The sequence below is a fragment of the Aplysia californica genome, unplaced genomic scaffold (genome assembly GCF_000002075.1).
Source record: "Aplysia californica isolate F4 #8 unplaced genomic scaffold, AplCal3.0 scaffold00292, whole genome shotgun sequence".
NCBI lineage: Eukaryota > Metazoa > Mollusca > Gastropoda > Aplysiida > Aplysiidae > Aplysia > Aplysia californica.
This window is the reverse complement of record NW_004797562.1, coordinates 648004-673003: the sequence shown is the minus strand read 5'-3', so window position 1 is coordinate 673003 and position 25000 is coordinate 648004. Positions and strand designations below refer to the sequence as shown.

General features: G+C 39.0%; 1 protein-coding gene across 2 annotated transcripts in view; it reads right to left on the bottom strand.

Moving 5' to 3' along the window:
* Positions 1 to 6290: 6290 nt before the first annotated feature.
* Positions 6291 to 25000, bottom strand: part of LOC101852552 (cytochrome P450 2U1) — a 28308-nt gene continuing 9598 nt past the window's right edge. For both annotated transcript variants that reach the window (XM_035970597.1, XM_005101637.3), the window contains 5 exons: positions 20779 to 21124; positions 18556 to 18722; positions 12101 to 12622; positions 10107 to 10547; positions 6291 to 6667 (listed from right to left, as the gene is read on the bottom strand). In XM_035970597.1, the coding sequence (XP_035826490.1) occupies positions 6483 to 6667; positions 10107 to 10547; positions 12101 to 12622; positions 18556 to 18722; positions 20779 to 20957 (1494 nt within the window). In that variant the 5' untranslated portion in view covers positions 20958 to 21124 and the 3' untranslated portion in view covers positions 6291 to 6482. The remainder of the gene's footprint in view (positions 6668 to 10106; positions 10548 to 12100; positions 12623 to 18555; positions 18723 to 20778; positions 21125 to 25000) is intronic.

The window sequence follows — 25000 nt, the reverse complement described above, 5'->3', positions numbered from 1 at the left end:
TATGCCCTAGTGATCCAGTCTGTAGCAATTGCTTTTGAGGAATGAATTAAACGGCGAAGACTCTCTCCCTCTCCCTCTCCCTCTCCCTCTCCCTCTCCCTCTCTCTCTCTCTCTCTCTCTCTCTCTCTCTCTCTCTCTCTCTCTCTCTCTCTCCCTTTCTCTCTCCCCCTTTCTCTCCCCCCCTCTCTCTCTCTCTCTCTCTCTCTCTCTCTCTCTCTCCCCCTTTCTCTCTCCCCCTTTCTCTCCCCCCCCCCCTCTCTCTCTCTCTCTTTCTCTCTCTCTGGAAGGGTGGGTGGAGATTCTTTCTTTTCTTTTTTTGTGTGGTTGGTTCTATTTATTTTTAATTTAATTAATTAATTAATATATTGAGGGGGGGTGGGGTTGGTTGAGGTGATTGGTGTGGAGTGGTATATAAAATAATTACAGCTTTTCTAGTTGCCCTGAGCGTTGCGAAGAAGTAACACAACACTCATCAGAGCTCAACTTAAAGCATTCAGTGTTCCTAAGTACATGATGGAGCCAAATTTTCATAATTTTGAGCTAAAGAATTTATGAAAATATAGGTTTCGATCGTTTTGTATTGTTATAAATAATACTCCAGAATTGAGCCATTGCTCTTCGAGAGCGTCCGTTCTGCAGTATTAGTTCAAAGTTCGTCAATGAGCTCAGGCTCAAAATATCAAGTGTGTGTCGGTGACACAGCGCTTTGGAGGATAGTGGGTTGTCACTTGGGTGTGTCCTTGAGCAGCACACAGTAACTCAGTGACCCTTGCTCATCAAAAACAGGGCGCTGCACAGTGGAGACCAGCAATGGTGAATAGATTGTCTGTTTATGATATTATGTATTATTAATCCATGTATGCTTTTGAGTTTTAATATGTATGTTTATGTAGCCGTTTTAAAACTAATTTCCCACGTGGATCATTAAAGTGGTATCTATTTATGTTTGATTGTTATTATTATCTTTATCTAGTAGACATATTCTAAATACGTAGTGACAGCAAGACGTCGTCATATAGTCACAAATGTTGTGGCGGTTGAAAGCAAAATTTGATCATAGACTAAGCCCTTTGTTCCTGTTTGTCATTCTGAAGGCACGCAGGCAGTTTGTGTACTGATGATGCCTGACGGTATTCTCTAAATTTAATTATGACATTTTGCAATTCATTAATCTTTGATGTTCCTTGTTCTTACAGTTCCTAAACTAGGGAGGTAATGAGGCACTGTAGTGGTAAAGGGTCCCTACTTTGAGTTGAAAAAGATGGAGCTTGTATGCTATGATGCATTGGCTCCAGGGGCGAAGGTTGACTTGTTTGACAGGGTGAGACAACGAACCAGAGTGGGATGAGGTTACCGGTGTTTGTGATGGAACGGGCTGGAGCTTCGCTGTCGCAAGCAGAAGACACGAGTTCGATTTCCAAGTGGGGAGAAAATGTTTATCGGGTATCTCTGTCTTTCAGCTGGGATGTATCCCTCTCAGCCCGGGTGGGCCCTGACAGGCTGGGCCGGAAGCTTGCCTCCTACATGATCTAAATTGTGTCGATGGAGGTGTACAAACAAAGATGAGGCGACACAGGAAAATCTTTCCCACAATAGGAACATAATTAACAAAACTGTTTATTCGAGGCAGCATCACTGAGTGAGTTATGAATAAAAGCACATTTTCTCCCGAGTTATTGTTACGTACGTTCACTCGCCAACAGAACTGAGATACGTCTAATTAAACTGTTATTTCGACTTCGAGCAAAATGTAGTTATAACTTTTAAACTTGCAATGGGAATAATTGCCTGAATATTTCTAAATAGTAAATGTAACTAAATATATGAATACACAAACAGAAGGCAAAAAACAGAGGTAACAATAAAGCAAATGTATTTTCAATTTGGTTTTAAATTGCGCTGTCTTCATCTTGCCTTTCATGGTCAGGAGCCGATATCATAATCATGCCATGATCTGATTATACAGCAGTAAACAGTCGAGAAAAAGAAATAAAAAAGAAGAAGAAAAACTTGCATTCCCAGAAACCATGAAATTATCAGGAACTAGATCTAGTTCGCCCTTCTTCTTTGTGAGGTAGACTACCAGTCTGGTTGTAAGCTAACGTAATCAGTGCTTGTGACTGCTTATGAGAGTGGCCCGAGAGGGGTAGACAGGGTAATTTTTTTTTTTACGGCAAAGTAACAATTTTGGCATTGGTGATTTCATGAACTTCTATTCAAATTTATACGGTCTACGTCTGTGAGTGAATTTGACTTCGATTATGTTACCAAATAAAGGAAGGGAAGCTGTGATTTTTTGATGATATAGACGCTCTTCCCCTGAATGCTTTTACCACGGACCATGAAGCATTATCACGAAGTTTAATAATTTATGTTTGAACTACTATACAGATTTCTTGTATGAGAACACAAAAACAGACGAAAGCACAACCTCATTCAATCTAAATGTTTGCAGAGGTTTAAAAGAATGCTCATATACATCAACTCTCAGTTGGTTTAATTCCATAATATCATGATAAATAAAATATATTATATATATATATATATATATATATATCTATATATATATATATATATATATATATATATATATATATATATATATATATACACGCGCACACACACACACACACACACACACACACACACACACACACACACACACACACACACACACACACACACACACACATATATACTGTGTAAAACGGAAACCTGTCTTAACCGAATCTCCCCACTCCCCCCTTGATATATTCCTCTTTAAATACCTGAATAAAACGGAAACCTTTTCCATGCGGAAACTGAAAGAAAATTCCGCTCCCTTCCGAGGGTTTTACGGAAAATGCTCTGCCCGCTCAGCCCTGATTTGAAACAAAACTCACAAGTTTGGTTCCGCCTGCCCTAAACGTAAGACTATGCCGCGATTTGCAGGTACATGTTACCCTATCTCTATGTGAGCCCGGAGCTAGGCCTTTTCAGTTCAAACCACAGAATTCTACACATCGGTTAAGACGATTTGATATAGATCTGAGTCATTGTGTAAAAGTAGGAGAATCTAGATCTAGGTGTGCGATAGTTCAGTAGCCTAGATATTTGATAATAAGTTACGCATCACATTTTTGACCGCATGCTACAGTAGTAGAGATAGCGTATTATTTTCATCCGAAACATTCATTTCCGCATCCGTACACCTTTTTGGGCCTTTATAAGCACATGTAGTCCTACTTTTATTATGTTACTTTCATAATTGTTTTTGAAAGCATTTTCAATTCCTTCCACTTTCACTTCCCACGTGTGGGCTCATATAATTATGATTATAATTTAATATTCCAAATCTGACGAATGTATTATTAAATAGCGTATAATGCTGAGTTAGCCAATGCATTGCAATGCGCGCTATTACCAATTATTGAATTGTAACAAGACTTCAATTTGATCCGTAACAAGACAGAGACCACTTATTTTTTTAATACGTGTTCATGAATGTGTGTTTGTTTACTGTGTGCGGGCATTAAAGATTCCAGGTCTGGCGAATGCATTTATTAAATAGCATATGCCTATAGGGCAGGGGTGGCCAACGCATTGCGATACGCACTTTTATCAATTAATCGAATTGAAACAGGACTTCAATTTGATCCGGGACAAGAGACCACTTATTTTTTCTTATTCGTGTTCAAAAATTTGTGTTTGTTTACTGTGTGCGGGGATTACAGGGGGACAAGCCCATCCCCTCGACATGTGATCCAGGGTATTGGGAAACATTTTTCTCAAAATGTACACAGCTCTGAAATCCTTGACCAGTGATCACTCACCATGGAACTCTTTCTGTTGTGACTGTACACACAAGTTTCTTCATGATCACATCTGAATAAGCCTATCAGTTAAGCATTAGAAATCACACTCCCAACACACAGAAAATGACTTTGAACATATATTCAGGAAACATATGCCAGTTCCACTCTTGTTTTCTTTGTTTTGCATTATTGGCTTTTATGTGTAAACCAATATTTTGAGGCCTTTTCTGCATTTTTGTGTTTTTGGCAGCATGTACAATAGGCCTATGTATTTTATGTGCAACCGACACATTTTCCAATCTCTTGTATTTGTTAGACTCGCACGTGCTTTAAACAAAGCATGTTGTTGTACACACTACTGATGCAAACACAGAGATGAATTCTTAAAGTGAGAAATAATACATTTCCTCAATATAAGCTCAATTTATTTATCTCTTTCTAGTAAATTGAAGAAAAGGCTTATATTGTTCTTTTCTGCTTGCTTTGGATGGCCTTATGACAATATTATTGTAGTGAACATGTTACTGTCAGCGTCCCCTTTATCGTAGATCTAGTACTAGTCAAGACTATATCTAGATATTTTGCCAACAGAATTAGTGTTCATAATTAGTGTTATTATCAAGTGTATTGTGATTGTGAAGATCTTTAGTAGATCTAGAGATCTAGATCTATCTAGATCTAGATCCCATCCCATCATTAAAAAAACAACAAACCAACAATACAAATACAAAAACATTGTAACATTGCCAATTATGACATATTGTTGGCAATAAAAATGCACTAGACTGTTTCACTATATTTCCTCTTCGAAGAAAGTTTTAAAATACTGATGTAAGGTGTCTTCCAAGCCCTACCACTAGCATCAGCATGCATAGCAACGCGAAGCCTCGCTGTGCGGCGCACCCAAAGGTGCCCTCAACAGACCGCCATGTTTTAGTTTCAATTCCTCACAGCGAATCAGCGATCGCAAAGAGGGAGTTCTGCTTCTATAAGTGTAGAATTCTGTGGTTCAAACTGAGAAGGTCTAGGCCCGGAGCGATGCAGATGGTCAGGGTTCTGGGTGATGTGGGTGTGAAATCTCACGAGTGCCAGTGACAGTGCTTAAGTACCAAACCACTACGAAGACTTTCCTGGGTAGCCAGAAGCCAGAGGGAGGTGTAAAATTAATTTGACCAATGCCTGCCGCCCTGATCGTACGCCCATCAGGGACAAGAGTTCCTCGAGTCGTTGTTACGTGGCAGTGAGGGGTGGCATTGGTTGATTGTACTTGTTACACCTATGGGTGGGGCTAAGGGTGGAAGCAAAGGAGATGTTCAAACATTTCTGTTTTTAATAGGTCGAACAGTGGTCCTATGAAATGCAAGCATTGGTTTTAATTGGATAAGTAAGACTGACCCATGTCATTATCAGAGAAGATAGCAGTTGAGAGGTGTGAAGTTTTGACCACTGCTTACCGACCGGACAAGCGACCCTTGATCCCACCGACTGGGCCTTTAAAACCCCACTCCATCCCCGCCCCCTTCAATTCACCTGGAAAATGTCTAAGACAATTTTATTCTTGCTCTCTTGCGATTCCGTCTTACACAGGTTCGAATGTATATATATATAATTTATGTATATATATATATATATATACATACATATATATATATATAAAACCTACATAGCATGTATTAATATTAATATAACAATATAACAACATAAACTAGGAGCGTGCGACCAACAGATTAAGAAAAACAAACAAACAAACAAACCCAGAGTAATTCACAAGGTTTGGACTGGTATAATATCATAAATAAATATGTTCACAATAGAGAAGAAAATTATGTAAAAAATTGCAATCTTGTATAAAAGAGAGAAAAAGCCCTCAACAAAACACACAACTAAATTCTATTTATAGAAAACTTTCACAGACATTGCAACAACCTTAACGAAAAAATGTTAGATAATAATACCCAATAACACAATGTACAACTGTCTCCTCAGCCTACTCAAGACTTTCTCTACAGGTTACTTTGTTTCTCTGTCCGACTGCGTCTGTCTGATAGTATAATGTATACATTTTTCTATCTCAACTTTGTGAACCGCAGTACGCTTAGTGTTAAATGGCAAATAAGGGTTGTAAACAAGAGTTCATTTTCCCACATTCTGAATCTAACGTGCTAAAATGTTAATCTTCAAAATGGATTAAATTGTTTAATTACGGTAATGTAATGTTTACCCTTATACATACATACCATAAATAAATTATATATATATATATATATATATATATATATATATATATATATATATATATATATATATATGTATATATAAAATAAAAAATAAAATAAAACAACTATAGTAATAATAATAATAAAAGATAATAATGGTAATAACAATAACAATAATAATGATAACAACAATAATAATATATTAATAATATTAACAATATTATTAATAATAATAATAATAATAATAATAATAATGATGATGATGATGATCATCATCATAATAATCATAATAGTTATTATAATTCCCTGTCTATCCATGCAGCAAAACGCTGTACAAAACATAAATCGTACTTTAGGTAATCTATTAATTCATTCTCGTATTTTCAGCCTTTCTCAAATACTCATGCTCTGACGATAAAATATAATGACGTCTTTGGTATAAAAGAAATATGACTACAATCTATTACAACAATTAATGTCTGCGTTTCACAAAGCGTAAGCTGTGAGGATGGGGGACGTATGTGATTCCCACATGGCCTTCTAAAGCTGGAAGCCTTTCCGAGTCCGTTGGAAGAATCTCGAAGTGCTGTATGATTGACGTGAGAAAAAGAAAGACCTCCATCTTGGCAAGAGATTTGCCCGGGCACATCCGTGGACCTGAAATTGAAATAATTGGAAACTGTTTGTAGAAAAAGCACACAAACAAACAAAAGATAAATTATAGAGGCATGCACAGCCTGTTGAGGGCCTATTTTCTATCGTCATCTTTGCTTAATATTCTGTAAGATGCCCCCCCCCCCCCCCCCCAATCAAAACCATTTGAGTACCGATACCATGATCAATACTATCAAGACGATCGAGGTATTCCTCTTAACACATGTCGCTGGTCCTCGTTTCTCCGCATGACAGGGGTGCCAGGTTAATAGCGTTCCTACTATTTCCAAACATTGCAATATAATATAAGGTTTTGAGTTGCCACTAAACAAACTCTGAGTAAAGTGATAGGCTATATTTCTTTTCTCTACACAAACCCTATCAAGTTTGTATGAAAATGTTAAGTCGTATCGCTCCTACAATGTGAATTGTAGTGAAGCTGTTTGTTGACATTCCAATGGCACTACTTGCTCATATCGATGCGCCCAGCAGAATATCATGTTAGCCTACATTGACTCTTGCTTGCGCTTGAGATAGGACAACGTTTAGTTAACCCACAATAATTATGATGAACCTCCACTCTGTCACACGTACACACACACACACACACACACACACACACACACACACACACATACACACACACACACACACACACTCACACACACACACTCACACACACACACACACACACACACACGCATACACACATACACATTATATACGCATACGCACACGCACACGACATGCACACACACACACACACACACACACACTCACACACACACACACACACACACACACACACACACATATGCACACACACATGCACATATTATGATCATTGCTCTTTCATTCTTTCACTATGTACCTCAAATGTGTAGTAGACTTTTTTGAAACTTTAGATTTACCAGCTTAAAGGGACATGGATCAATGGATCAATTACAAAATAAGGATAAGCATACCCTTATTTGACAAGTGAACTTCTCACTAAAATCGCCAAAAGTATGACTGTATGGAGTGAGGTTACAAGATCGCGAAGAAGTTGAATATTGCCCAGACACATAACTCTTTCCGGTCGCAGGAGACACGATGTGCAGTAGACCAATAGCAATGTTGCTGCACATTTCCAGCTATTATTTACAACGCAGAAATGCGAATTTGCAAATTTTATAGTACGCATGTCGTTGCACGTAAATTTCGGATAAAATAGAATTTAAAAATTGTGTTTGAATAACGCGGTCATGCGTCTTTTTAAAAGTGTCCTAAAACAGCACACCTTCAACATTTGTGGAATGACGTGAACGCGTGTCTCCAAAGAGTTAAAGCTATACGTTCTTACTACGATCTCTCTGACCGTCTAGAGTTAAAAAGCCAAAGTAGCTGTTGCTACAGGTGGTGAGTTCATAAGCGAGATAACCGCATCACCGTAGGCTCGTCTCTTTCATGGGTGGCTGCACACATCTTGGAGTCTTTTATGAATCATCATCGCCGGTCATGTGAGCGCCTTTTGAAGCTTGCAGTAGATTTACGTTCCGAATATCGAGCGCTGCCGCTTGTAGCAGACGACAGGGTACTGCTTTATAGTTTTACTCTTGACTGAGTGATTGGAACGATTTAACTTACACCCCTATCAACTCAATTTATATCATTTAGGAGGCTGGTTACTTCAGCCCTGCCTGCAAAGGCCAACCCGGGCTGAGTTGGGCGCAGTATCCCAGCATAAAGACGGGGATATTTATAATTAAAGACATTTCCAATTAACAAAACGAACTTGCGTCTTCTGCAGTCAACAGTTAGGATCCTAATCAGTTTACCAGGTCCTCAGATCAATCATAATGGTAAGGGTGTACGTAGTGGCGGGATAAATGGCTTGAGTTCCTCCCTCCTCCCTTTCCCCCGACTCTGAAAAAAGTTGCATACTATTTGCTTCAGAATCTCCAGCCTCTATTTGTACGCAGTGAACACACACACACACACACACACACACACACACACACACACACACACACACACACACACACACACACACACACACACACACACACACACTTACTCGTTTATCTAATCACCGTTGTCACCGCTTACAACGAAAGTAACCTAACAGCCAATCAAGTATCCTTAGGGTTTAGCAAAGAATGAGCCCGTTCCCACTGTCATTTCTTAATGAAACTCTTCTTTTCTAAAGGTAAAAGGTTAAAAGATAAATAAATACTCTCGAAACTGTAGTCTATCAACCCTAACAATGGCGTGAAAAGTTTACGACACACTTTCCCCGAGAGACACAGTTATCAACACAGTTATTGGACCTTCGTTAGGAATGTCTTTTTTTCTGTGAGTACACGGCATAATCCAGGTACAGCTTACTTTGTGTTTTAGTAGACGGAGCATGATTGCAATGCTGTGGTGCATGCCGGCACTCACACTTGATTTTCAGTTCTACAGGACCAGAGGTGCCGCTCGCTTTCTGACTATGCGGGATGTGTTACTCTAACATGAATAACTCCGCCCCTAGTAAATCTAAAGACATGAAACCTCACTAAACTGTTGAAAATATCTTGCCCTGTACTAAGACATATTTTGATTGAAAGAAATATTTTAATTAGGGTCATTTAGGTGTAATCAGTTATGCAATACTAAGCCTTTGTCCAGAGTCAGTTCCTAGCAGGGATAAAAGACTAGATCTAGATCTACTTACTTATAGAGTAAATTGTTCCTCAAATCAATCATAACTGATTCCAGATCTATTTGAATACTACCGATCCAAATAATCAAGGTTATTGTCCGAGTCAATACTTCATGAGCGTGAAAATCTCAGTCAACAGTACTTGATCAGATGGTTTCCGGACTCTGTGGATTGTCTACGTTTGTGATACTATGTATACACACCATTGTAAAACAAACAAAAATTCCGGAGAACATCAGTTAAGTAGAACATTTCTGTAAATAGTAATTTTTGAAATATTATATTCAGCTTGTGAACGGAAACCTCACTTGTTTACCATGGCATCTTAGAAGACAAACTTTTCCAAGATTAGATCTAAACGAAATTAATGAAAAACTGAAAATTATACTACAGTGACTTCAGACCCCTTGATATAACGGTGCACCCTTTAGATCTAAATGATTATGACCCACCGTTAATTTGTTCAAATTCGAAAGTTAAGTGGTTCGGAAGTATAGGCGACCAAAGTGATGAACTTTCCAGAATATAATATACATGTATATATATATTATATATATATATATATATGTATATATATATATATATACATATGCTCCTCCTCTTACGTCTTTTTCAGCCTGTGTTTTTCTATTACTTTAGTCTTGTTGATGCCTGCCACCCTGAGAGCGATAAAATAGAAAGGACCCAGCACAATTAATAGACTCACAATTTTATACTGATGAATGACATCTTTTCATTATATTTGGGTGAACTTACCAATAAAAAAGGGCATCAATTCTTTTCGATTCACAACACTCCCGTTATTGTCCAGGAAGCGGCTTGGTCGAAACTCCAACGGGTGTTCCCAAATATCGGGATCGTGGTGAACCGAGTTAACATTGGGAATGACGACACAACCAGCTGGAATGGTATATTTTCCTAAAGTTACTTCCTCGAAATTCGAATGAGGAAGAACGAACGGAGCAATGTCCCCCAGTCTTTGGATTTCCAGTATAGCAGCACTTGTAAATGGCATGCCTTTCTTATCCAGGATAGATAGTTGAGTGCGGCCTTTTAACGTACTGATGACTTCCTCGTAGATTCTCTGCTGCATTTCAGGATGTCGGACAAGAAATAAAAGGGCCCATCGTAATGTGGTGGCGGTTGTTTCCGTTCCCCCGACGAATAGGTCACCAACAAGTTTTAGCAGTTGAGTTTCTGTAAAAGAAAAACAAGAGACGATCTAATAAACTATAACAGAACAAATTATTTTATTTTATTGTTGTTCTTGGTGTCTTTGTTTTTAAATAGACACCAAGTCAGGCATGGGCAAACTACGGCCTGGGGTCTAGATTCAGCCCTCGAGCAGTTTCAGTCTGGCCTGTGAGTTGACCCAGTAAGTTTGACTGATAATGAATGTGGTGCATTGTGATTTGAAAAAGAATAAAAACAAAACTGTCTGTCTTGAAAACAAAATTTACTATTTTCTGGTTCACCTGAAAGCAATAGCTTTAATATCTTATCTCGTGAAATGCCAATGAGTGAAAAATGACTGTCATTATGCCACTTTTTAACATTATCCTGTCTTGACTCCAAGATATTCGAAATCGCTTGACCAGGCCCCAGACTTGGGGCACACTTGTCTATGCCTGCTCTAAGCCCCCCGTTTTTCATTTATGGCCCACATTGTGTCTAGTTTGGAAGGAACGTCGGAAAAAAACCACGAAATTATTGTTTTGGTTTAACACTGTTAGATTGATTAAGACGCCGGATCTCCGAACTTATCGCCCATCTCCAATGCGACAGAGCAACTTTGGAATATTCGTATAAAGGGCCTCTACCAAGGAGACTACACCGGATCAAGCTGTTCGTCGAAGCCTCCAACTCACAATCTCACAATTTTGAGTCACGACGCCTAACCACAACACAGCCGAATAAACGTCAACACGGGGGTTCTCGTGGTCTTGAGGTACGGTGTTCGCCTCTCATTCAATAGGTCCCAGTTTCGAAATCTGAAGGCGATGAAACATTTTCTTCTCTAAAATATTTTCTCCTTTCACCTTTCCTACTCTCTAATCATGTTTTGTCTTCTGCTTTTGTCTCCACTTTCTGCCCCCCTCCCCCCCACCTACCCCCTCCTCTGGGCTCATGACTCTTTCTTCAGCCTTTCTACTGCTACTCCATGGCTCCTTCTTACTGCTGTCTTCCAACCATACCCTTGATCTTAGGGTAGGTTTGATCGAACACCTGGTCTTCTCGGATAAAGGCGAAAATATGTTGGAGGGCCCATGTGCACGTTGCGCACGTTACAGATCCCTCTGTGGTCCTATAAATCGATAAGCATAAGAGTAGGCTTCGGCGCCACCCGAGCAAAATTCAAAGTTAATTTCTACAAAACTGAAAAATGCTTAATGTGTCCTGCGCTCTCATATGACTTTATGTTGTTGCAAGCGCATAAAACACTTTCCCAAAAATACAACTACAACCAAACAAAACAAAAGAAAACAAAAGAACCCCCCCGACCCCCAGAAACAAAAGTTAACACATAAACTTCAGCACAAAATAATGCAGCACATCAACACAAACATGGTTATACGGCCGGTGGGAAATTAAGAAAGCACAAAAAATAGAAACTGTTCTAAAAACGTGCTGCATTTGAATTCTGTTGCACTAATAAGAGGAAAACGTACATACTCAGAGATGTTCTTTTTGGGGGGAATTATCTACCTGTGAAGCGCATAATAGGAGAAAAAGAGAACGTCCGTTCTTACCGTCCATGGTTGTGGCTTCGCCGGTCTTCCGCTTGGTTTCCAGCTCTAGGATGTATCTGTCGATGATATCACGTGGTTTGGATGGGTCCAAGGTTTTCCTATGCCTCTCTATCCATCTTTTCAGAATCACCTGGATTTTGTCCACGTTGTCAAGACAAGCACCGCACTTAAACGGATCTCCCGGCAAGTTTTCAAGGAAAGGGAAGTAATTGACGATAGAGGTGCTTCCAGATATTCTCATGTTTTCGTCAAAGATGTTGAGAATGTCCTTGAAATCGGGATCCTCGTACTCGAATCTTTTCCCAAAGCAGATGGAGCATATGATGTTGCTCATGGCTGTTTGCACGCAGAAACGCGGGTCGAAATCATCTCCTTTGGTAGAGTCGAGGACGTCCAAAAACGGTTTGATTTCCTCAACGACATTTTGTTGGAATGTCGTTTTTCCAATTCCAAGTTCTTTCATGTTGCTGAGGACAAACCCTCTGTGTTCCTTCCACACATGTCCTGATGAGTGCACAACAGCTGAGGAAGCAAGTAAATTAATGTTAACAAACCAACATGAAACAGATTATCTCGGAGAAAAAGGTGGGCTAAGACTGGGACGCTCAACTGGTTTTATGCTGGACTTCGATGCGGGTGGCTCTGGTTTGAATTCCTCCCTCCCCAAACCCTTCACACACACACACACACACACACACACACACACACACACACACACACACACACACACACACACACACACACACACACACACACACACACACACACACACACACACACACACACATTCACTTGACGTTGGCCTGTCGGAAATCACCATTAAATTCGAAAGACCGGTCTTGTAGTTAGCTAAACATTCATTGTACATAGCATTGATAAGGCCTTTATACACATGCCAAACTTGGACAGATGGAAGGCAACACAAGGTAACGCCCAAGGCTTGATCCATTTGATTTAGTCGGGCCAGCCAGTGTTTCCTTCATTGAATGAGAGGTGAGGGGGGGGTGAGGAGGTGCAAAGCTATCATTGTGAGACATGACAATACTACCGACTCAACTTGCTGTTTCGAAAAACAGACATGTTTGATTTTAAAGATCAAAGTCAAATTTAGTTGAATTCGGTCCCATTGTGCCAAAATGGTAGCTCTTGCTCGACTGGAACAAGTGGATCAAATTGGATGTGTGCGTTCGGTATCAAGGATGAGGAGATATTGATACAATAACACCAATGCGTGTATAGTCATCACCACGTTTGACGGCACACAAATCCTCGTTGAAAGGCTACACGCTTTATAGAATAAACAAAGTTCGGAAGCTAACAGACAGACAAACAAACAGGCAAACTTGATACGTATACTAACGCTTTGACTGTCTCACGGTTGCCATTAGAAAAATCTGACATGCTTACTTTAAAGAAAAGAAAAAAGAAAAATAATTATGGTCTTAAATAGGCACAACATCCTTTTTTTTGGGGGGGGGGGGGGGGAGAGAGAGAGAGAGAGAGAGGGGGATCTTGGACTCAATGTCGCAAACACTTAAATAGGCCTGCTTTCTTTCTCTATTGGTGTCTGTAATCGATTATGTGTTTGTGCTAAGATATGGCTAATCGTAAAACATGCTTTGCACCCTGATAGGAACAGTTCAGACTATATAATATATAGGACAAAGACTACATGGACAATATCCAAGACAATGGGCGCCGGTTATGGGGAATGTTACATTACAGCACAAAGACAGAGACTCCATAGAATTTCTGGCAAAAATAAATATATCCCCCTCCCCCACCCCCTCATTCTTAAAAAACGTTTCAAGCGTCTTTAGCAAATAACATCACAGCGACCGTATCGACCCGCACAGAAAGTGGGGACCTCAAATGTCCGTACAGGTCAAGTTAGTCCCGAATAGAGAGAACAAAAGTTTACTTTGACCAAAATATTATGTACAAAGAGCCCATCATTGCACCACAGATCCCTGTCCCACTACTGAATTACCTAGCCCGTTAATAAGAAATCAAAATTAGATCTCATACGCTGAAAGACCCCTAGACGTTTCATTTCTCTTAACTTAAAGTAGCCATTTCAGTTTCTCATCTTAGTTACTAACTAGATGAGTTCTGGGGGTAAAAATGTGAAACGAATTCTAATACCTTTCAGGGAAATAATAGACCTGCTTTTTACAATAATATAATGTAACATTAGCATTATAAAAATAATAGTAATAATAATAATAATAGTAATAATAATAATAATAATAATAATAATAATAATAATAATAATAATAATAATAATAATAATAATAATAGTAATATATTATTTTTGTGTAAGTGTTTCACGGCGCTTGCAACTGCATAAGATCATATGAGAGCGGGACACGTTAAACTTTTTCAGTTGGTAGGAAATTTTGAATTTTGCCCGGATGGCGGCCGAAGTCGACTCTTGTCGAGTTTTGACCACCAAGGGGTCTTTAACGTGCACAACTTGCACACGGCCCCTCCGAGATTTTTTGCCCTAGTCCGAAAGGGTTAGGTGTAGATCTTTCCTACCAGAAGATCAAGGGTGTGGCTGATAGACAGCAGTAAGAAGGAGCCAAGGAGTTGCAGTAGAAAGGCTGCAGAAAGAGTCAGGAGCCCAGGTGAGGGGATGGGGGAGGAAAGAGGAGACGAAAGCAGACGGCAGAACATTGCTAGAGAGCAGGAAAGGAGGTGAAAGGAGATAATTTTAGAGAAGAAATGTTTTTCGGTCGCTGCCCGGATTTAAACCCGGGACCTTTGAATGAGAGGCAAACTCCTTAACCTCTTGGCCACGAGAGCCCAGAATAATAATAATAATAATGATAATAATAATAATAATAATAATAATTGCAATGACAATAATAATGATATTAATAATAATAATAATAATAATAACAATAATAATAATACCAATAATAATTTAATAATTTATATAATTAAAACATTTTGAAATATTATTACTATTTTCATTATTTTATATTATTATTATTATTATTATTATTATTATTATTATTATTATTATTATTATTATTATTATTATTATTATTATTATCATTATCATCATCAATATTATTATTGTTTTTGTTATTGTCGTGTCATTAATTATAGTTATTGTTATTGTTATCAGTTATATTATAAATAATATTGTTTTCATTATTATCATTTTTCTATATTACATTCTGTTATTGTTGTTGCTGATGTTGTTGTTATTGTTGATACTGTTGTTATTCTTCTTCTCCTTCGTATTTGAGGCCAAAACAACAAAATTAGTCTGAGACAACTGTTCCTGAATCGGATGGGACCATTAGGAAGATGAAATAAACCTCGTTTGTCTTAGGATATCGTAGAAAAAATTACAGTGTGTTGAGACTAACCTCCGCCATGACGCAAATCTAGAGAAATTTTGAGCGACTTCCAGTTAAGTAGGCTACTCTACATTAGGTAAGTGGTTTAAAGTTTTGTCTTGAGTCCATCAATTCACGAGTACCAGCAGGGGCAGCTCGTGGGGCTAAAAGTTGGCGTGCACAATAATAATTAAGCTATCGCATGCTGAAGATAGTCAAGAGCGTAGTAAATGAGACAGTGTATAATTTTAGGATATTTGGGTTGGTGAGGGAGGGCCTCGTGCTTTTATTTTCATTTTTTTTTACTTGTCGCTTTGATTTCTAGTACCAACTTTGTTTGTTAGCTAAACATCAATTTCGTTCATCCTGTATTGGAACTGAACACTCAAGTACATGTAATAACTTTTCACTACTCCACTACAAAATCATTCAAAAGCACAATTCATAGGACTGTTACTTTCACCTCCCTCAGGGTCACGGTTACAGAATCACTTAAAATAGTGGCAAGGCAAACAATGAACCAATCACAATTCACTTGATCCGCTGGATTGCTCCGGGGCTCACATAATACTGGTAAAGAATAGCGTAGGGTCTATCGTGTTTATTTTTAGACTGCCTACTGTGGGCTATGTTTCGGCACTATTCGGCAGAAGCACATTTGAGATGTGCCGGCTTATTAATATTGATATACCGCCAAACTCGCTACGAGTGTCGTCATTGCTTGGGTTATCCACAAGAGAGATTTATAGGTCAGTTTACACTGTTGAATATCTTTTTCTGTTTAGCTAAAAAGCGTGGACTTTGGCATGGCATAGTAGATGGTTACAGCGCTATAAACATAGAAATGACAGTTATGGCGCCGATGAGGAATTTTGTTTTGCTATGATATTTGGCTAGTGTTTGTATTTTATTATTGTGGGTGTTTTACGTAATGGAACATTAAAAATTTTTGGGCAGCACTGCTCTATGGACGAACCGCGCCTGAGTACCAGTAAGTAATATTTTAACGTGTACGTCTTGTTTCTGGGTGAAAGGGGCTTTAACCCTGTCCTTAATAATACTATTATCTCATCAGTCTGAATTACTTTGCTCTGTGAACTTATCCCCCCCCCCCCCCCCCCCCCACCAGGACAGACCTCGTGAAAAATAATAAATAAAAGATAAACTTTTATAATGTTAATGTGCATGTCTGGAAAAAGAAAATGGACAAGGAAAATTTCCCATTTCTCACTGAGATAATTATGGTAGTTGTGTACGTCTGCTCTTGATTATTGTTTAGACAGCGTCGTTTGATCCCGACACCTGTACGTTGTTAATTTATACAGGTCAAAATAAAAACAAAGTGCACATAATAAGGTGAGTGTGTACTTGCGTACAGCTGCGCCACCCAGTATAAAGTGGCAAAGCAGCACACCCTCCGTTCTAGAACTAGAAGAGTATACTAACTCAGTCGAGATAGATCAGGGCAGACACAAGTGAAGACACACCCGAGTTTACAACAGCAGAATCGCTTTCCGCCCGTTTTGGCACAGGTGTGTTTACACAAGCGGAAAATCTATCGAGGCCAGGTCAGCATCCTAGACTAGGAGGAGGGAGGAAGCGAGAATCAAGGGTCTGGCGCAGAAACCAGGAACGTTGAAAGGATTGGGTGTGTTCAGAGCACCGAGGCAGAGAAAGGGCATAGGGTGCGCGCTTTGATTGTTTGTTTGCTTGTACATCGCCAACAAGGCTAATCAAAGAAAGTCTCAGCAATGCCGTTTGCTTGTTTCTTGTTCTTAGGCCTAGGCCTGATGCTTTTTCCTGTCGATCTTGTTCGTTTGATCATATTTTTATTGTTTGCTACTGTTACCATAGATTTTTGTGTGTATTGGATGGTCGTTGTCACTTCGAATAGAGAGGGGATTTGGCCTAGGAAGGAAGGAGGGTAGGGGGGGGGGGGGGGGAGAGGGAGTGGGGTGAATTCAAAACTGCAATTAAGATTGTAATGGGGAGAGTAGAAGTACAGCAGATTTCAAACTGCATTTACAGCATGTTGATGTTTAGTTGTTGTGTATACAAAGTGGTAAGCTCAATACCACGGCATAGGTATTGTTTCCGAAACACTAAAATGAATAAAACTTGCAATTTTGAGCGTTGTGTATAAGAACACATGATATTATATAATATATATTTGGATGGAGAAATACTTGATCACATTACAAAAAAAGCGGGTGCACCTATCTCTGAATGATCTCACGGCACCCTTCGTTACATTTATTCTGTGTATACGGTTTAAAAGCCTTACATCTTTTTTTTGCCATTCTTTTCCAACTTCAAAAGGCAAGGAAAAAGTACAAACGCATACAGGCGTCGAAGAAACATAATACTGCTATATGTAATAGAAACGAAGATATATATATCCGACTCGCCGTTTCCGTTAAAGAGTTTGTTTACTTTTGGACCTTTTTTTGGCAAGGGACAATTGATAGTGAAAGCAGTAAACATAACTCGTTTTTCGAGCCAAGAAAGTCGTTTGGTAGAGCATACAGTTACTTTGGCAAGGGAACCTGTGGTGAGAGAAAAATACTTTGTAATTATTATTATGCTATGCTATGCAGTCTCAGAGCTCTGGCACTGAGAGGTCACACTTCTTTCTGTAATGCGGGGACCTTCGTGTTTTTTCAAGTTCTGACATAATCCTTCCTCAAGTCAATCAGCTTCGACACCAGTGCCCAGCAGTCTCCAGCTTATCCAAATCACATGCAAGCATGCTCTCTCTCTCTCTCTCTCTCTCTCTCTCTCTCTCTCTCTCTCTCTCTCTCACACACACACACACACAGCTACCACACCACACGCTAAAAGTATACCCATGCAATATTGCAAAATCAAAATAGAGTAAAGGGAGCAGTTGGTTCTATAATGATTAAAATGGGGGACCATCATGTGTTTGTCAACGCTTGTGAAAAGGAGGTGCTATTTGCCTTCTTTTTAAATTGAAAGAAAATTATAGACAAACATCAGGATATTTAAGCTATGTACCTTTGTGTTCTAACACGGCATTCATTCCTCTTTTATTTACCAAATCTGAGATTTTGTTAACTCTAGTTATCTTTATTATCATACCTTTGCCTTGTCCCACTTTCAAGACGGTGAAGACCTGAGGTCGTTTGTCAAATTCTTTTCCGTGATCAACAAAGACCTCGTGCAGTTTATCGACTCCGTTGACCAGCAGAATGGGCTGACCACCCACCGAGAGACTGACCAGATCCCCATATTTTTGTCGTAGTTTTCTGTTGAGAGCAGCAAAAAATAATGTAGAGCGACTTATTGCAGCTTATTAGACATTCTTAAAATATATTACAGCGTAATAATTACAAGTTATGAACTGGCTAGAAAAGGAATCGAAAGTATTACCGTTCTGGTATTTCCCCGTCACCCATCGATTCAGGTTTTCCATGCAAGTTTTTCTGGGTCTACTCCTGCCTCATTTGCCTTCAATGTTTCAAGCGTCCCACAAAACTCACGTGTCGTCCTACTCCAACTTGTTCTTATTTAGGAACAACCCTCGTGGACTTGTTATATGCTCCTCCTCATGTGATGTATTTTCCTTCCACTAGCTTCTCAACACTCGTCTCAGAAACCACATAACCGATGCTTCTATTTTATCTTCAATCTTTGCAAATTGTCAGGCATTTACAGTCACGTAGAAGCCTTATGTCATTGAGATGTTTTTATACTTCGCGGTTTTAGGCTCATTTAATTGAATTTGTCTGTAACTATTGCAATTCTTCTTTTTCTGTGAGCAATTGATAGTGTCACTTTTTTCTATTAAACCGGGGTTTAGGAGACTGCTGAGAATATCGTGGAAGGAAAAAAAATCAAATGAGATAGATCTAGTGCTCGATGAAGCCCACGTGGGACGTTCACTGTTAAAAACTATCAGGAGACGACAAAAGCAGTTTTTGGGACACTGAATCGACATAAAAGTCTTGAACAACTAGCTCTCACTGGCAAAATTGAAGACAAACGAGGCAGGGGTAGGCCCAGAGCAAAATACGTAGGTAATCTAAACAAACGGGTAACGGGGAACGATCAGGGAAACGTAGCTTTTTTTTAAAAAGAGCATCCAAGCAAAGGAATGAACGGAGAACCATAATCGCCGATGTCTGTCGTAGATCTGGCACTGGTTGATGATGAATACAAGGGCAATATCACTGTGCATTATGCTGAAGTAAAGCGTTGGAGAGTGAAGGGATTGACCACTCACAATAACTATGTAAAGTCATATAAAATGTGTCCTTCGCTGATCCAAGTTTGTTGGAGGCCTAAAAAACTGCCCATAAAAAACTAATTTCAGGACGCACTAAGGTGGATTTAAGCCAATGGCATCGGCACCATGGTCGAGAACTATACCAACAGAGCAAAAGTAATACTATCTGAAGAGAAAGAAGAAGTTACTTATTCAGTAAACAGTTTCCTTCTTTGCTCTTGTTTGCTCACCCCGAAGAGCAGGTGACTGGAAAAAGAAAATGTAAAAACAAACAAACAAACCCCCCCCCAAAAAACAACAACAACAACAACTCAACAACAACCCAACAACAAGAACAAACAAACCGCGAACCGAACCACTATATAATATGCTCACAAAGAGGCTAAGACAAGGCAAGCTGTATTACGATTACTGACATAGTTAATAAAATGTTGCTATTCTTTAATTTCTGGGTAAATTTTGACAACGAGGGAGAGGTGTGTGTGCACTGAAGCTGCCATTAAGCAACCCGACCCGACCCGATCTGATCCTGCTAATGTGCACCCGTATACGATTTTGACATTTCCCACTCTTTACAAGTATCCCCTACTCCTAGATTCAGAGCCCTGTGTGCACGCTTATCTTTAGATGCTGATCCATTATGCAGACAGTTTTTCGTTAATTGGGCTCTCAAAGGGATGTACTAGACTTTCAGAAGGTTCTACTTCCAACTCAAAGTTATGCTCCAATATAATATAATATAATAATAATAATAATAATAATAATAATAATAATAATAATAATAATAATAATAAATCCTACTGATGTTCCCATTCGCAATATGGCTGGATAGTTGTAATACGCATGCCTTAGCGCACCCTTCGTACACTATTTTCTATAGCTTGCATGACAAGGGAAGCTGAAAAGTGATAGTATAGCAAGGAAATTTGATTAAATGGAAATGTAACAAGAAATATCGTAAAAGAAAAAAAAAGAGAAAAGTTTGATTGTCTCAAGAAGTAAATTGTATTATTTTTTCTGTTTTGTTTGTTTGAGTGAAATGATGCACATCGACACAACAACGATCATTTTCTTACCTGAACACCTCTCTCTTATCAGGTTTCATAAGTAAGAAGAGATTCCCAACAAACGGCCAACCCCTGGGACCAGGGGGCAGTCCAGGTCGTGGGCGGAGTCTCCTTGCCAGCAGCAGAACCAGGAGGAATATGGCAATGGTCACTAGATTGTCACTGACCAACGTCACAAAGAAAGACATGATTTTCTTTTCTGCTTAGCACAGAAAGAGTTCAATCAGTCAGTGTTGTGACTCGCTTCAATAAACTGCAGTTCAGACGGCCTTGTTATTGGGTTGTTATTCCAAATAAAGACGTTGATTGATGCGATTCAGTGGGGGGAAAAGCTCTCAAGAACACTGGCGTTCGTCTGCAAAATTAATGATAAAAAATGAGATGTAAAAAGTTTATTAGATTGTACTGTCTATTTACCCCTCCCTCCCCCTACACTTTCCAATCTATCCTCTGCCTCTCTCCCTCCCTCTCCCTCCCTCTCCCTCCCTGTCCCCCCTCTCCCACCCTCTCTCTCCCTCCCTCCCTCTCCCTCCCTCTTCCCACTCTTCTTCCCTCTCTCTTTTTCACGAACCCCACCTCTCTCTCTCTCTCTTTATCTCTCTCTCTCTCTCTCTCCTTTCTCTCTCTCTCTCTCCTCTCTCTCTCTCTCTCTCTCTCTCTCTCTCTCTCTCTCTCTCTCGTTCGCTCTTACGCTCTCTCTCTCTCTTTCTCTCTCTCTCTCTCTCTCTCTCTCTCTCTCTCTCTCTCTCTCTCCCCCCTCTCTCTCTCTCTCACCTTCTCTATCGCTCTCCTTCCAACTCTCATTCCAACTACATTCATTATCACTCCTTTATTCCTCTTACCTCTCTCCACTGTCTCCACTAAAACTATACATATTTTGACTATCCAATTCTTCAGCCTTTAACATGTTTGTCTTAAATCCTTTGTTCCAGCCTTTTAGAAGTCAGGTTACATTTGGGTAAAACAGGTTACATTGTAATAAACAATTTGTTGTTGTTGCTCTTTTTATTGTTGCTTCATAATTTTTCAGTGCCATTGACACTCATGGGCGAAGAGTCTACATAATCAAATAATCACTGTCCGCCTTCCTAGGTTTGGGAAAATCGTCGCAGTCAAATTCACCCATAGACGTTGGCCGTAAAAATTTAAATTATAGACGTTCATGAAATTGCCAATGAACACATGAATACCCTGCTCAACCCTGTCGGCCCATTCCCATAAACATTCAGAAGCACTGATTATGTAAGCTAACAATTAGACTGGTAGATTGTTCCTCGAAAAGGGGAGGGGGGTAAGTTCGCAATAATTACACGGAAGCTGTGATTGCTTGCCTTTCTGTGTTTGCGGGGATGGCTTGATCTATGGCAATTATTATTTACTACATGTATTTCTATTACTATTATTATTATTATTATTATTATTATTATTATTATTATTATTATTATTACATGTATTATTATTATTAATATTATTATTATTATTTTTATTATTAGTAGTATCATTGTTATTTTTTAATCATTATTATTATTATTATTGTTATTGTTATTATTATCATTACTATAATAATCTTCCAATCATTTATACATTTGAACTGCTAATTACGCCGCTCATATTACAATTATTAACACCAATAATTGGTCTGAATAGTGCACAAAGTAAAAAGAGAAAAGAAAAAAATACAATACAATACAATAACAAACAAAAACGATGAAACTATAACAAAATCTTTGTCTCTACGAAAAGCCTCTACTAGAGTTAATCTCCGAGTCTCGGAGATCTTTGCCTCGACGAGTATTCGATTATTTAAACAATTTGAGTGAGTGTTCGCAGGGATTAAATGCTCGACTACTCGAGTAATCGAATGGACTTGAGTTCTCGCAAATTTCTTGTCTAGAGATGTCCCTCCTAAGGCTACGGCCAACTGGGTTCAGCTTACCCTACCTATCTCAAACTCAAGCAGTTTGAATTTTTATGGGTGATGTGATTGTTCGTATCTCGCTTTTTATTGCTTATTTTGTTCTACAGAGGACCCCTCCCCTCCCCCAGAACAGCGCCCTTTAGTTAAAAACCCAAACTATTATCCCACTTAATTCAGAGAGCCCCCCCCCCCCCCCCCCAATACAAGCCTAATACAAGGAGACCTAGAATCAGACAGAGCTTGTAGACTGCAATTGGTCCGAATCTCTTCTTTTTGCGAGTCGGTTTAATTTTCTTGTTCTAAAACGAACAACATCTCAAAGAATATTGTTGCCCAGTCGACTATAACAAAAAGCAATGTCTGCTCTCGGCTTCTGGCCACACGTTGAATCTGTTGTTTACCCGTGTGGAATCCATGGCGCCCATGCCGGCTTCATTCATGTATACTGTAAGTAAGACAGACATGGAACCTTGGCTCAGCAAACGCTAACAAATCTCTCTCTCTCTCTCTCTCTCTCTCTCTCTCTCTCTCTCTCTCTCTCTCTCTCTCTCTCTCTCTCTCTCTCTCTCCCCCTCCACCCCCCCCCTTTCTCACATACACACACTCCTCCTTCTCTTTATATAATATATACATACATACGTGTATATACTGTATAGCCTACATAATATGCACGTTCAACTTTGGCAAACAAAGCTGCGCCCTCACACTTAAACGAATGAGATGGTTTTAGAGCAATAGATTCTTAACCTTTATCAGTATTATTAATCTTTGATTTTTTAAAAATCACAAACATTCACTCATGTTAATATCATTTCATAAAAGAGATATGTGTCCTTTTTCCTTTTTTTTTTTTTACATTAAACAACTGCTTTACTCACCTATGGGTGAGACTTGTGGACAAATTGCTCTATAGTAGTCATCTGCGTAATTGGTAATGTTGTGCTTTTATAATAAATAATACATTAACATAAATGTGCCGCCTGCAATGATCCCTATCTCCAACCAAATAAGTAAGTAAGTAAATAAGTAAGTAAGTAAATAAGTAAGAAAGTAAGTAAGTAAGTAAGTAAGAAAGTCAGTCAGTCAGTCAGTCAGTCAGTCAGTCAGTCAGTCAGTCAGTCAGTCAGTCAGTCAGTCAGTCAGTCAGTCAGTCAGTAAGTAAGTTAGTAAGTAAGTAAGTAAGTAAGTAAGTAAGTAAGTAAGTAAGTAAGTAAGTAAGTAAGTAAGTAAGTAAGTAAGTAAGTAAGTCAGTCAGTCAGTCAGTAAGTCAGTAAGTCAATAAGTCAGTAAGTCAGTAAGTAAGTAAGTAAGTAAGTAAGTAAGTCAGTCAGTAAGTCAGTAAGTCAGTAAGTCAGTCCGTCAGTAAGTAAGTAAGTAAGTAAGTCAGTCAGTCAGTCAGTCAGTCAGTCAGTCAGTAAGTAAGTAAGTAAGTAAGTAAGCAAGCAAGCAAGCAAGCAAGCAAGCAAGCAAGCAAGCAAGCAAGCAAGTAAGTAAGTAAGTAAGTAAGTAAGTAAGTAAGTAAGTAAGTAAGTAAGTAAGTAAGTAAGTAAGTAAGTAAGTAAGTAAGTAAGTAAGTAAGTAAGTTTACGTGTATGACTGTCACACCGCTGTTGGTACACTTTCTATTATTTGCACGAACGTGATGCGGAGCCTATTTCGTGGTAAAAGTCGACTTGAGCGCAACCCCCCCCCCCCCCCCCGTTATTCACATATTTTTTGAAATAAGTGACAAGTGTTTTTCATAACGGCAACCCACATGTAGTTCCCCCATAGAGAGTGGAAATCCCGAGACGTACGACATCAAGTAAGTTCTGAATTAAGAGCTCGATTTGGCAAGACACGTCAATTTAGAGAAGATTGGTATAGAAAGGTTAAAGATAAACATTCCGATCTAATTGATATCCATACTAGCTAAACTATGGCAAGTGTAGATCCCGTTAGATAAGAAAACTGTGCTCATCGCAGTTGCTAGGTTGCTTACAATTTTGAACGTTCTGTAGGCGGCTTACATTTTTGGACCAACAGGGCACGTTCGTTATTTATACATAATCTAAAATTATATATAGATTCATATGTGTGTGTATGTGTATTATGTTTTGTGTTTGTGTGTGTGAGACTGTATATGAGAGAGAGAGGGAGAGAGAGAGAGAGAGAGAGAGAGAGAGAGAGAGAGAGAGAGAGAGAGAGAGAGAGAGAGAGAGAGAGAGAGAGAGAGTGGGAGATTAAAAGACAGGAAGACAGAGGGAGAGAGAGAGGGAGAGGAAGATATATATATATCTATCTATCTATCTATCTATCTATATATATATAATT